This window comes from Monodelphis domestica, chromosome 1 (assembly GCF_027887165.1).
Source record: "Monodelphis domestica isolate mMonDom1 chromosome 1, mMonDom1.pri, whole genome shotgun sequence".
Taxonomy (NCBI): domain Eukaryota; kingdom Metazoa; phylum Chordata; class Mammalia; order Didelphimorphia; family Didelphidae; genus Monodelphis; species Monodelphis domestica.
The window spans coordinates 468391863-468407051 of record NC_077227.1 but is presented as its reverse complement, the minus strand read 5'-3'; the positions used below and the strand labels follow the sequence as shown (position 1 = coordinate 468407051).

The window sequence follows — 15189 nt, the reverse complement described above, 5'->3', positions numbered from 1 at the left end:
AACTATGCTCTTCCAGAATTTGTTTAAATTACTGGGAATGTTGAACCTAGGGAAGAGAAGACTTAGTAAAGTCCCCAACACAATCTTTGAGTATTTGAAAGGCTTTCCAGTGTGGAAAAGAGTCTTGACGATAGCAGATACTTGATAAATGCTTTTTTGTTGAAAAAGGAATTAGACTGATTGGTCTGATTGGTCACAAAGAACAGAACCTGCCCCTTTGGGTAGATGTTACAAAGAGACAGATTTTGACTCAATATAAAGAGAAATTTCTCCACAACTGGAGCTACCTCAAGGCATAATGGGCCAACTTGGGAGGTTTCTTCATTGTTGGAGGTTTTCAGAGAGAAGTTGGATAACCATTAGTTAAGAGATGTGCCCTTTTAAATTCTGGCTAGGCTAGAAGAGCTTTGAGGTTCTTTCTGCTGATGGGATTTTTAAAAATTATTTTTTATTTGAAAAATATTTTTCCATGTTTACATATTTTGTTTCCTTTCCCTCCTTTCTTCTCTCCCCCCTACCAGAGCCAGTAAGCCCTTCCACTGGGTTATACAAATGTTATCCCTTATACTTATTTCCATATTATTCATTTTTTCAATAGAGCAGTCTTTTAAAACCAAACCCCCAATCATATATTCATATAAACAAATGATAAGTAGTTTGTTTTTCTTCTGTGTTTCTACTCCCATGATTCTTTCTCTAGGTGTGGATAACATTCTTTCTCATAAGTCCCTTGGGATTGTACTGTAGTAGCAAAGTCTATTACATTGCATTATTCCACAATGTTTCACTTTCTGTGTTTCTGGAGGGATTTTTAAGATATTAAATTAATATTTGAAATCATCTGACATTCTTCTGTCTTTATGGTTTCCAGGACAGGGAGTCTCATTAACTGGTAGTAGTAGAAGCAACACTGAGCAGAGAGTCCAGAGACCTGGTTTTGAGTCCCAGTTCTACCACTCACTTGCTATGACTTGGGCAAATCACATGGCCTTTGTGAGTCTCAGTTTCTTCCTCTGTAAAAGCAGAGAGAACAAACTTAGACTATCTACTTTATGGGCTTTTGGGAAGAAAATACTTCGTCAACTAAAAATACTATGAAGACATGAGTTCTTTTCTTTAATATGAAATTTTTATGCATGTCTTCTGGGTTTTTACATCACCCAAATCTTTTCCAGGATCTTTTCCTTTCCTGTTCCCAGAGAGTCCTCCCCTATAACAAATAATAATTTAATGACTAAATAAAGAGAATAAATCAATAAAAACTCATCAATATAACTCTTGTGGACCTCCCCACTCTGCTAACAGGTGAGGTGGGAGTATCCTCCCGTATCTTCCCTTTCAAGCTATTCTTCATAATTTTGCATCATTCACTTTCAATTTTTTTAGTAGTTATTCTTTCCATGAACTTGTTGTCATATATTAGCTTTTGGGCTCTGCTTATTTCACTCTGCATCAGTTCATGTGGATCTCTCTACAGTTCTCTCCACTCATCTCATCCATCATTTGTTACACATAGCACAGCAATGTTCCATTACACTTAGTGGAATGGAAGGGGAAAAGAACCAATACTTTTATTAAGCACCTACTAAGTGTCAGGTACCATACTGTAAGGATAATTTTAGGGTTGTGACCTAACTAAATTAATTTTGGTCACCAAGGGATACCCCAAATAAAATAGCCAAGTCAGCTGGAAATTTATGGTTATTTTAATTAATATAGAGGAAAAAATTTAAGGAGAAGGGAGAGGGAAAAGGTATAGAATTTTTCCTTCTTGGCCTATGCCAGGGGGAAGATTAGAGGCTTCTCTAAGAGGATAGTATTAGAAGGTAAAGGAGAAAGGAATCAGCCTAAACTCCAAGAGGGCTCAGTTAAGATGCCTGAACCTGGACTAGCTACTCAGCTTCTCCCAGTATAGTATCAAGGGAAAACTCACCACCAAACCATACAATAGCTGCCACCATGCCAAGATGTCAGAATGCTTAGCATGCTGCCAGCCAGAGCCACCTCTCCAGGGAAAGAGCCAAAAGGTCCCAGAGAGAGCAAGTGAGCCAAATATATAGACTTTTTACTCTTGTGTCCCCTCCTCTAAATGCCCATTCTTTAGTTCTCATCTTCTTTGATTAGATTATATCTTTAGAGTTAATTAACACTTCTTTGTTAAGTTCACCTTTTGTTAGTTACTTGACCTTTTTGTGATTAAGTTTCCCTTTATAGTTACTGAACATCTTTTTGTATTAAGATCTAAAAATAGACTTAACTTAAAGTTCTAACTTCACTATGAAGTAAGATCTAAGTAGGGTGGAGTAATTTAAAGTTCACAATACTAAGCACTTTACAAATATTGCTCCATTTGATTTTCACAATATCCTCATGAGGTAGTTCCTATTATCATCCCCACTTTACAGTTAAAGAAACTGAGGCAGACAAAAGTTGTGACTTTTTCACAATTACATAGCTGGCACATGTCTAAAGCCATATTGGGACTCCAGTCTTTCTGACTTCAGGCTCTGCTGCACCAATCATCTGCCTCAATTGTTCTACAATTGCTTAGTCATTACTCAATCATCAAGCATCTACTTGGTTTCTAATTCTTTGCTATCACAAAAAATGCTATACAAATAATTTGATGTGTTTGGAGACTTTTTGTCACAGGCTTTTGGGGTTCTAAGCCTAGTAATGGAAACTATCTGAGTTCTTTCCATTTTTATTAGAATGCCTGTCTCTCTAAGGTTCCCAGGCCTTTTCTGTCCTTGGTTTAGAGCAGCAAGAGGATTGTTTTAGGCAAGCCCCAAATCCCCTCCAGACCATGATTTTGTCTGTGATAGGGGAATTTGAGGGATGATGGGTAGAGTTCAGGGTTTTCATTCCTGATGTCAAACCCAAAGGTTAAAGATTCAAAATATTATAGTAGACATAAGCATTGGAGTCAGATACCTGTATTCAAATCCCAGCTTCTCCCTTATTTGTTCCCTGTATGACCCTGGACAACTTAACTTTGGTTTTCAGTCTCCTCATCTCTAAAATAAGGGAGTTTGACTATTTGTCTATATTTCATTTGATAGAAATTGAATTGAAGTGAATTTTGAATTCCAAGTAGTCCAGCAATACCATAGTAACCCATTGTGAGTGGATCTCTCCTGTGGGAGTTTCCCAAAGTCTCTTGTGAGACTAGTTATATTTTTTAGCCTATATCCCCTCTTGGGTATGATGACTTCCTTATGATTAACCTTTCCTTTGCAAAGTAGGATGGCCTTTAGTTTATCCTAAAGCTATGCCCTTTAAGGATTCGTAGTTCTAAGTTTTAGAGCTTAGTGAAAATTGGTTTTCTTCCTTTTGAAGATTGGTTTGTTTTTAAACCCTGATTTTCCATCTTAGAATCAATACTATGTATTGGTTCCAAGGTAGAAGAGTGGTGAGGGCTAGGCAATGGGGGTTAAGTGACTTGCCCAAGGTCACACAGTTAGGAAGTGTCTGAGGCCAGATGTGAACCCAGGACCTCCTGTCCCTATCCACTGAGCTATCCAGCTTCCCTTTCTTTCACAGTTTTAAACAATTTCATCACATCCTTCAGTCAGGTAACATTCACCGAGTATCTGTTTCATGAAAGGTCCTGTGCTTAGACACTATGGGGAAGAAAAGACATTGTGCCTGTCCTCAAACAGCCTAAACCACATGCACATGCAGATACACAGAAGAGAAGACAAGTAACCTTAACAGGTAGTATGTAATTAAGCAATCATGTATAAATGGTATATCCTTCAGAAATTCCAGAAAGGGAAAGATATCATCAGGGTCATGTGGTTCATGGAGAAAGGACCTTGAATTGGTATGTTGTATGTTGATGGATGTTTTGGTTGTTCTGCCATTTTTCAGTCATGTCTGATTCTCTGCAACCTCAAATGGGGTTTTCTTGGCAAAGATATTGGAGTGCTTTGCCATTTCTTTCTCTTTTTTCCTTTTTAAAACCCTTACCTTCTATCTTAGAGTCAATATTGCATTTTGATTCCAAGGCAGAAGAGTGATTAGGGCCTGGTAATAGGGGTGAGGTGACTTGCTCAGGGTCACACAGCCAGGAAGTAAGTATCTGAGGCCAGGTTTGAACCTATGACTTCCTGTCTCTAGATTTGGTTCTCAATACACTGAGCCACCCATCCTTCATTTTTAATTTAATTTAATTTTTATTGTCATATAAAACATACTTCCATATTGGTCACTGCTGTGAGAACAAACTCATACATAACCAAAATCCCAAATTAAACTATAAATACACTCATGTGAAAGATGGCTCCAACAGTTCTTCCTTTGGAGGTGGAGAGCATTCCCTGTCACGTATTTCAGTCATCCTTCATTTTTAAAGTAGACCAATGATGTAACGGGTGCTTCTTGACCTACTTATGAATTGGACTTGAATGAGGCAGAGTTGGACAATGTCTTCAGCCGCATTCTTTCTTCCAGCATCATTGAAGGCTAGTGATGAGACAAAAGTCAGGATGCCTTGTCCTGGCCCAGGTTTGAAGTGGATAACTTTGAGCTCAGTCAGACAGCCAAGACCCCAAGGTCATCCACTATAGTATGTTCATGAGTGATCTCGGGTTGTTATTCACATTTGCACCCTACTAAATTGACCTGGTTCTATGAGCAAAGTTGAGAACGTTCTTCATCTGGGTAGCAGCAGGAGTGTCATCTTTTCTTGCTGTTGGATGTGAGGATTCTTGTGTAAATATAAGTGGAAAGGAGGGTGGACAGGGTGCCTGATGGTCCCAGAAAAGGCTGCCTGGCTCTCTGTGTTCCTGTGCTGGGCTTCCATTCCCTTGCTCTCAGGTCTTTTTCTTCGCCAGCTCAGAATCCGCCCTCTGTGCTAATTAAAAAGACAGCATAGGGGCGAGTGAGCAGCTCTCGGGGACGCTTTCTTGGCTCAGTGATGGAATATAGTATAGTAAAAGCACATCTATTTTTCAATTACAGTAGGTGGCTGCACCTATTATCATGATGACATATTGTTCAAATGCAGTTTAGGAGCTGTGAAGAAGGCGGGGGAAGGAGCGTTAAGGCAGGATTAATCAGCCACCCAATGCCTTCTTTGGGTCTTCATGGTGTCTGATGAAGCAATAGGACCAAGTTGCCCCTGGGAGCTCCTTTAACCAGCTAAATATTCCTACGCAAGGCTGAATAGTTCTCTTTTTTAAAAAAAATAATTAATATTTATACAGGATAGCATTTCAGGTTTGCAAAGCATTTTGCATTATGTTACCTGCTTTGGCAGATGTTATTGCCCCCATCTTATGGATATAGAAACTGAGGCCAATAAAGGTTATATGACTTACCCATGGCCACATAGCTAGTAGGTGTCAGGGGTAGCCTCTAAACCTGTCCTCCTGATTTTAAGTCTTCTATTATCTACAATGTCATGCTGCTTCCCAAAGCTAAATATTTCTATTTTTTCCCCTTTACAGAGGAAACCAGAGAGGGGAAGAAAAAATGAAAAGCATTGAAAGAAATAAAATTACTCTAGCAAGCCAAGAAATAAATCTTAGAATAAGCCCCGGGAATCCCGATTCCCTTGATGATACGATCAGTCTCTTGTACAGTCAACAAAGCAGGAATGAGAGGCTGGTTAAAAAGGCCAAGGAAATGGCCGGACCTTGGTGCTGATTAGCAATACCAATCAGATGAACTCTGAGAATCCCTGGGAATGTCCAGGTCAAGGCTGGAGAATAGCCACTTGTTAGGGAGGCCATAGAGCAGGCTCTTGCACAGATTGGATGAGATGACTAATGAAAAGCACCTTGCAGCTTTGAGATCTCTGTAATACATTGAGTACATTCCGTGCATTCATGAAGTTCTAAATGTTTCAAGCCCCAGCTTCAACATTAATATGTTCTGCCATCCTATATTCTATGTTCAGTCAACTTAATGGCACAGTAGGTAGTGTGCTGGATCTAGTTCAAATCCTGCCTCAGACCCTTACTTGCTGTGTGACTCAGTTTTCTTACCTGTAAAATAGAACTAATAATAGCACCTACCTCACAAAGAATTTTGTGAAGGATCAAATGAGATATTAGTAAAGCATTTAGCACAGTGCATTTAGTACAGAATGGATGCTGAATAAATGCTTGTTCCCTTTCCTTTCCCACCTCCCCCCATCCCTTCTCTATGTTCTAATGGACCCTTCAGCTCTGATATTTTGTGGTCAAAAGTCTCTTCTAATTCAGACATTCTGTGATGCTGTGATGCTATGATGGCCTGAGGTTAAGGGGACAGGTTAGCAAATGCTCTCCCCTGCCAGCATCCTTGGATACAAATGTGGTCAAGGTCTGATCTGCCTGTGCCCGGAGGTGCCACTCACTTCCACATCTTTGTGGTGCTTCCCTGAGAAGGCAGAGAGGATTCTTTGCAGTTAGGTGCAAGGAAGGAGAGGGCACTGGTTTTGATGAAGTTGTTTCTTCACTAAAGAGAACATGGTCTAAGCCTGAGGCTATCCCCTTGTTTCCTTGGCATCTCTAGGGAGCCGTCACCATGTATCCTGGACAAGCACATTCAGTGCAGAAGGTAAAGCTGACTGACCTCTGCTAATAGATACCCACATCTAAATAAACAGTGAGACCTGAAGCAGGTTCTAGAAAAAGATAGGAAATGCAATGTGAATTCCTTCTTTGCCATGAGATGGGCATAAAAGATATTGTCAGTCTTCACTTTTTTAGGCAGGGAAGTGGGATAGGGTGAAAAGTCCACTGAATCAATCAATCTGAGCCTGGCCACCTCTCTGCCCCTAACTGATTGGGTGACATGTAAAACAAGGGAGTTGAAATGGATTCATCCATAAAGTTCCTGCTAAATCTGATGGTCTAAGATTCCAGGCAGTCCCCTAGAGGCCTCATGACAGACTCATAGCCTTAGAGCTAGAAGGAGCTCTGGAAATAGGAATAACAGAACTGTGACTTCATGGGGTCATTTGGAACTGGAGCTGTCATTTCACCAATTTCATTGATTTATTCAATATAGGAAATCTCAGCAACAATGCAAATCAGAACCTTCTCTGCAACCTACTAAATCTTAGGAGGCGGAAACACTTGAACTCCAGTAGATTTGAAGAACAGAAATTAGATTAAAATGTAATTGGGAAATTACAAAGTAAATTCATTTTAAAATTAGCACAATAATAATTAGTGCAATTATTTAATAATCATAAAATAAATAAAAATTCAGTGGAACATAGATAATGTTAATCTGTGGTTTTCTAGGCCAATATGCCAATTGGCAGGGATCTATTTCTATTTATGTCTGATACCATTGGATTAGAGCACTTTAGAGTTTAAGTGACTTGCTCAGGGCCACACAACTAGCCAGAGGGATTCAACTCAAGTCATTCTGTCTCTGAGGCCAACTTTCTATTCATTGTACAATGTTGATTCTGATTTAGAGATATAAACACAATGATGAACTCATCCTTGCCCTCAAGGAATGATAACTCAGGAAGTTTCAATATACTTGAAAATAAATCAAAGCAAGGTAATTTTAGAAAGAAGCAGCAGCTAATAACTAGGGTGAGCTGAGTAGTCTTGAAGTAAGTTAAGGAAACAGAGAAGCATAGGGGAGGAGGGAGAGCATTTTAAATCTGTGCAAATATATTTTTCATTTGAAATTTTTTATTTAATTAATTAATTTAGAATATTTTTCCATGGTTACATGATTCATGTTCTTTCCCTCCCCTCTTTCCACCCTCCCGCCCCAGCCAATGAGCAATTCCACTGAGTTTTACATGTGTCATTGATCAAGACCTATTTCCATATTATTAATTGAAAATATATTTTTTGGTGGTAGGATGGGTGAGGTATTGAATTTGGGGAATAGCTATTATTCTAATTTGGCTGGATTGAAGAATGTGTGAAGGGTAAAATAAGCCTAGAAAGGTAAATTGGAGTCAGATTGTGGAAGGCCTTAATTATTAGGCTGAGGAGTTCATATTTAATTTTAGAGGTATTATGGAGCCATTAAGCATTTTTGAGAAGGATAGTGGTCAAAATTATGCTTTAGGAAGATTATTTTAGTACTTAGGTGAAGGGTGGATTAGGGAAAACTAGAGGAAAGGCCAAAAGAGGCTCCTGCATTAAGCAAAGATGGACTGAATTAGAATGGTGGCCATGTAATAAAGAGGAGAAAGACATGAAAATAGTTTTTTTGGTAGAATTGATAGGACTCAGTAAATAATTGGATGTGGAAGACTGGCTAAGGACCATAGAACATCAAAGGAAAGTGAAGAGTCAACGAGTCCAAGGATGACTTTCCTGCTTCTGTTTTTATCATTGTGGTCTCTCTTTTTTTCTTAAGAAGCTCAAACTACTCTCTTTTCCAGGGGATGGTTATTATCTGGCTGTGGGGGGAGCAACAGCCCAGTATAACTGGTCCCACATCACCACAGTGCTTCAGGACAAGAAGTTCAATTGCCAACTCATTGACTGCTCAGAGGAAATGGGAATGATTAGTATCCAGGGACCACAAAGGTAAGATCTAGCCCTGAAACGCAGGTCATGTTTGGGACTTCTACTTCTGCCAATTAGAAATGATCACGTATCTCATGCTTTTCAGAAATCTGTTCCTCTATATATTAAAGCTAATGGGGTCTTTATAGGAATCATTGAGGAGGCTAACCTGATACTGGGCAGGAAGCAAAGAGAGAAAGAGGCAGGAGCAAAGGAATTTTTATTGAAACATATCATGACAGAAAGGAAACATGCTCAGGAAAGATTGATGGAAACTGACTTGAGTTGGCAGGAAGATGAACAACAGAGTTAAGAGAAAAAAAGACCAAAGGTTTCCCTCAGTTAGCAGGAGTTTTTCCAATTATGCCAGAAAGGTTGAAGAGGGGTAGAAAGTACCTTGATGCTCTCTAGACCCTTCTTCCCCCAGCAGTCTTCCCTATCTACTATTTTTTGCTGCTGCTTCTAAAAGCATCAAATATTTAAGTCCACTTCCCCACAGTGCCGAGACAGAACTCACTTAGTCTGAGCCCATGGCTGTTCATTCACCTTTCATCTCCATTCTTTGTTACACATTTGGGATCCATGTGTATATCAGTTTTAGTGCTTTTCAATTCTACCTTCAGAGAAAAACATTCTAGTTCATCACAAAATCTGTTCCTCCCCTCTCCCCCCCCTTCCCCCCATTTTCCTCCTCCGTCCTGGGCATTTATAACTAATGTATCTGTGCCACGAATTTTACCATACTGACTCTTCACCCAGAGGAAGGGTGAATGTTGCTGCTAAGTGTTCAGAATCTGAACAAGTAAACTGGGACAATTTGGGGAGATAGATGAGAGAAAGATGATTGTCCTGTCATTTTAGTCACATTGGCTTAGAGAGATCCATGTTCCTTCTTCTTGTTAATTTTTCAGTTCTAAACTCCAAGAAAATGTTTACTATTCCAGCAAAAAGAGATTTTTAATTCTTCAATAGGCAAAGCACAGTGAATAGTAAGTCTTGGAGTAAGAATGGTATTCTTCAAGTCTCACATCCTGTCCATGTGACCCTGGGCAAGTCACTTACCAACTTACTACCTCCAGGAAATTTTGTATCTGCAATAATTTGGGGAATTTGTTCAGCAGGCATCTTAAATGCTGATGAAACCACATGCCCCAAAAAAATGCAATGAGTTGTAAGGGTAGACAGAAATATAAAATGTCTGAGTCCTCAGAGAGTTTATAATCTGACTCATAAGTTCCTAGGATCATTAATTTGATGTTATAAGGAGTGTAAGATACCACTTAGCCTTAAACTCCTTGGTTTACAGAAAAGAAAACTGAGGCCCAAAATTGTCAAATGTTTTGTCAAGACTGCACAAGTATTAAGCGACAGAGATGACATTTGAACCTAAGTCTTGTGTTTCCAGATCCAATGTTGTCTCTTCAGGGGATGAGAATGGGAGAGAAGGAGCAAGACACACAAAAAGGTTTAATAGAAAGAATAGTTAAATAATGGAATAAAAGAAGACTAAAATGGCTCCTGGAGGGGTATATACAGGTAATTGTCAAATGAATTGCAGACAGTAAATTCTTTAAGAGTTCCAAGGATAGGGAGATCATTGGGTGGGAAGAGGCTGAGAAATAGCTTATGAAAAGAAATTTGTTCTCCTGCCTCCAATTTGAGGCCAAGTTGAGAACAAATTTTTCCACCAAATACTATTCCATTGAGGTGATACAGACTTCCCTATCTCCATTGGGGTCTAGGTAGTTGGATATGGCAGGGTGCAGTGCCCTCTTGAATTTTTGAGATGAAATGGGGAAAGCTTCTGTTGGAGATTGATGGATTTTTCTCAATGAATATTTTGTTTCTGGAAAGACGGGCTGTTTGGGGGATTTGGGGGTATTATTTTCTCCATTTCCCTTAAGTTATATTTTTGCATTCTGCTTTGATTTTCAGTTGCTTTGATTTGCTTAGAATTCATGAGCTTTTAAAAGTGTTGCATTTTACTTTTGTCAAATTTTCTTCTACTTTAGTGTTTTTGAGTTCCATATCTGCTGTTTTTCTCACAGCTTATCATTGTTTGGAAATATTCACCATCGTGAATTGTTTTCCTATTCTGCTAATTGTTTTTTGAAATCTTCATGGAAAACTCTAGTTGCTGACCCAAATTCATTCTTATTTCCTTATTCCATGAATTTTATTTTTCTTTTGAACTATTTTAGAGTTTCTTGCTGTCGTTTTATGACCTCTGGGAAATTTACAGGATTCTGCCTCTTTTTCCTTCATATTATAATATTAATTTAAGGTGTTTTGTTTCCTTTTCAAGGTTTCAAGGCTCATCCTTCCTTCTTTTTTTAGGATTCTTTCTGTAGATGTATTTACTTGTAGACTGAACTTTGCTTTAAGCCTTTTCTCCTGACATCTTTAATGTTTCAGTTTCTTTTTCTTGTATTCTCCATCCCTGACATTCATTCTTTGGTTCCCTTCCTCCTTCCCACTGATGTACAGACCCCCTGGGGCTGGGCTGCTCATGACCATAGCTTCTTCCCATGTAGGGTTTATTGGAGTTAGGCAGCCTGGGTCCTTGCTCTCAGTAACCTCTTAGAGGAAAGAGCTGACCAGAGCTCATTTTTTTCATTCTCCCTTTTTTGAGACCCACTGCTTAGTTTCCCATAGCCAATGGCTCTGAGCACAGATGTACTGGTATATTTTCTGACCACCTAATTCTTCCTTCCTCTCTCTTCCTTTCAGGTCTGGGAAAAACCAATGTCTGTTACTTCTTCCCAGAGTTGGGAAGTGGAGGTGGGGTGGGAGGGTTAGGAGAGAGTCACTGAAGCCACAAGAGACCCTACAATACTGGGACTCCCATAATTGAGTTTGTTTGTGTTGACTAAGGCAGTTGCAATGAAATCATGTGGAAGATGGGTACAAAGTATTATAATTCTTCAGTCTTCTCATCCTATGGAATCAACTGTACTTATTCTGTCTCTGGGGCACAATTCCTAGCTTTTGAAGTTTGGGATAAAAGCAGTTTATAGAAAGTGTCCTCTCCATTTGTTGGTGGATGACGTACCCCAATTCTGTGAAGGTGCTATGGAATAGTTTTGATATGACCTGGAGCTACATGGAGGAAACCAGAAGCAAATTATAAAGAATACCCTCCTGGTAACGAGAGCTTTCTAGGAATGCTATGGACTGCTTCAGTAGATGAGTGAATTCTGTGCCTTCAGAGATCTTTGGAATCAGAATTAGAGGGGTATTTTGTTTTATTGTATTTTATTTTAAACCCTTACCTTCAGTCTTAGAATCAATATTGTATTTTGTTTCCAAGGCAAAAGAGTGGTGTGGACTAGGTAATTAGGGGTAAGTGACTTGCCCAGGATCATATAACTAGAAAGTGTCTGAGGTCAGATTTGAACCCAGAACCTCCTGTCACTCTCTAGCCCTGCAGAGGGGTATTTTAGAAGGAAAGGGGATTGGACTCAATGACCTCTGATATTCCTTCCCAATCTCACATTCTATGATTCAATGGCTCTGGGATTCAGAGCAGAAAGAGCATCTGTAATTTGCTCAGCCCTACAGGGAAGAATCTGCCAGTTTCCTGGGACTTGAGGCAGCATTCAAATGGAGCTTTTTGACAGGGAGTGTCAGCTCATCCTAAGAGTGTTATTTTTAGCACCAGGGAGGTAAGAGTAGAGAGTCAGGGTGGCAGGGGGAGGGAGCTGCAGGGTTCTGTTGCTCTTCTTTGAATTGGGGTAGGAAGGGGAAAGCAAGGTGAGCATGTAGGAAGCATTAGACTAACTAAGTTGCAGTCAGTGCCTTCTGCGTGGGATATGCTGGACTTCATTTATAACCAGCTCCAGGCAGGAGGCAGATTCCTATTCACCAAGCATACCTGATAAGGTAGAAAGAAGAAGAAAAGTTCATCTTATTCAATCATGATTTCTTAACTTCTTCTGCCATGAATCTACTCAATTTTAGTTTAAAAAATACTCTTCAGAATTTTGCCTTCATATCAAACCAACTGAAGTAGAAATTTCCAAAGGATTCAAAGAATAATATGCAAAAGACTTTAGAGATTATCCAGGTCAACCTTTTCATTTTTATATGTGAGGAAACTGAGGCAAAATGGGTGAAATGACTACTCAGAGTCACATAAGTAGTAGGTGACTCTTTGACTCTATCTCAGTCACTGGAATAAAGCATGTAAACAGTAGGTACTCAATAAATACCGGGCTACTGAGTGACCTTCAGCTTCAAACATTTTCCTTTTCTATCTTCTCAACTTTCATGCCAGATTTTTCTCTCCCAGCTACCACCTCTGATCAACACCTTCCTTCCCATGAAAAACTTCCATCCTGATGATGGAAATCTCCTTAGGGATTAATTTAAGATTGAGGTACTCTATTGATGCCTCTCTTTTCTCAACTCCAATAGGGCTTTGGGGCAATTACATCATCAAACACACTTAGATATATAAGGAACATTTCTGTAAGATTGCAAACTTCCTGAGAACAAGGAACTGTCATATATGTTATATATGTGTATGTACATGTGTAAAACATATATTAAACTCTTACCTTCTTTCTGTCAGAATCAACACTGAGTATTGGTTCAAAGGGAGTAGAGCAGTAAGGGCTAGGCAATGGGGATTATGTGACTTGCCCAGGGCCACATAGCTCAGAAGTGTCTGAGGTCAAATTTGAACCCAGGACCTCACATCTGACTATCTACTAAGCCACCTATCTGCCCCCATCTTACATTTTTTACAGATACTTACAGTCCTCAGTGGTAACTAGCACAGTGCTGCACACAGAGGAAATATTTAGTAAATATGTAAGTTTCAAGTGAATCCAAACTTAAATTGGATTCTCTCCCTCCTGTCACTGGCACAAGGATGCTTTTCCAATCTCCTTGATACATTAGATAGCTCTTCATTAGGAATTCACTGAGCTGGGTCTTTACTTCTGACTTAGCTATTATTTGATGACTCCACTGGGCAAATTGGTTCCCCTTTTCTGAAATTCCATTTCTCCTGTAAAATAAGAGGTTTCCTAGATGGTCCTCCTGGTCTTTTCCAGATCAAACAGGCCTTGCTTCTGTATTTCCCTGGTGAGACTGTTTCATAAGAAGCTGTTTCATCGTTAGGATATGGCTGCTGGCATCCACTCCCAAATTGGCCCCTGGGAATTGTTAATTACTAATCTTCCTCTGAAAACTGTCCAGGACTAAAGTAGATCTCCTTTTAAATGCTTGACACTAGACAGCCCCTTCCCGACCCTTGATCATGGCAAAGGAGGGTGATTCACAGGAAGAAGGGAAAGAAGGGGCCACCCTTTCTTTTTACTTCATAGTCTTTGCCCATCTCCTTCCCAACCCCTCTGCAACTCCCTCATTTTTTTTTTTGCTAGAGAAGGATCAGTAGGGAGATCTGTTAGTTATATTAGACTCTCCTTCCACATCAAAGGCCAGAGTGCTTTGGGCTCTAGGAACTCCAGAGTGAAGAGCTACTCTTTTCACATGTACGTGCTTGCATACATGTGGCATGTGTGTGTGCCCATCCATGCACCATGTCTATAGGAAAGCTTGGCCCTGAGTGAATTGTTACATAAGGGAATAGTTACAGTTCTCAAGGATCTAAGCAGCATCAGACTGGAGAGGGCAGCCAGTTCTCTCAGCACTAGGGAGAACTACCCTTTATCAGTTAGTGTTGCTGGATATTCTTAGTGGCAAACATTCCAGCCACCACCACCCCCCCCACCCCCCTGGCACAGAACTCTCCTCTAGGGATGGATTTAATAAGCTAGCGTGGGCAGCATCAACCTTCCACTACAAAGCCATGCTATTTGGAAGGTTCAGTTATTCTAGAAGTCACTTTCTACCCTTCTTCTGAGTTCTGGTACACATTTAATTAGAGGGTCATGAGGTGTTTCTTAGGGGGTGGTCTAGGTTTATTGGAACCTACAGAGAGGAAATATGGCATGGTAGCTAGGGTACTGGACTTTGGTCAGGAATCATAGGGGGGAACGGAAGGGAACAAACATTCATTAAGCACCTACTATGTGCCATTTCATTGCGTGAAATTTCTCAATAGATCTTCAAAATATCCCTGGAAGGCAAATGCTATTATTATTCCCATTTTATAGTTGAAGAAACTTAGGCAAAGAGAAGGTTAAAGTGTTTTGCTCTGAGTCACATAGCTAGGAATATCTGAGACTGGATTTGAACTCAGGGAGTCCTGATGCAGTTATAGAATTAGAAGGGAACTTTGAAAGTCATCTAGCCCAACCTTTTTCTTTTACAGTTGAGGAAAATTAGTTTCAGCTAGTTTTAGTAACTTGACCTTGGTCATATAGAGAATAAAATGGAAGAACTAGGACTGGCACTCAGACCCTCAAACTCCATATCCAGGATTCTTTCCACTTTGCCATTTTGACAGAATCATCTATCCTGATTCCAACAGGGCTGCTTCTTAGAGACAGAAGTCACCCAGCTGCCAACTCATCCAATCTATATCTGAAAGCCATATTGACTATACCTCAACACTCCCCAAGAAATGGTCATTCAAGCCCCTGCTTGAAAACCACTGACGAGGAAGGACTCTCTAGCTCCCAAGGCAGCCCATGCCCCTCTGGGGAAGCTCTAATTGGTGGCAGCTTTGTCCTGACATCAGACTCAACACTGTTTGTTCACACATTTTACTCATTACTCTCTGTTCTGCCTCTTGGGA

General features: G+C 39.9%; 1 protein-coding gene across 3 annotated transcripts in view; it reads left to right on the top strand.

Moving 5' to 3' along the window:
- The window catches only part of SARDH (sarcosine dehydrogenase), a 150576-nt gene that overhangs the window by 64160 nt on the left and 71227 nt on the right, over positions 1-15189 (top strand). For all 3 annotated transcript variants that reach the window (XM_001371871.3, XM_007475250.3, XM_056812662.1), the window contains one exon: positions 8354-8501. In XM_001371871.3, the coding sequence (XP_001371908.2) occupies positions 8354-8501 (148 nt within the window). The remainder of the gene's footprint in view (positions 1-8353; positions 8502-15189) is intronic.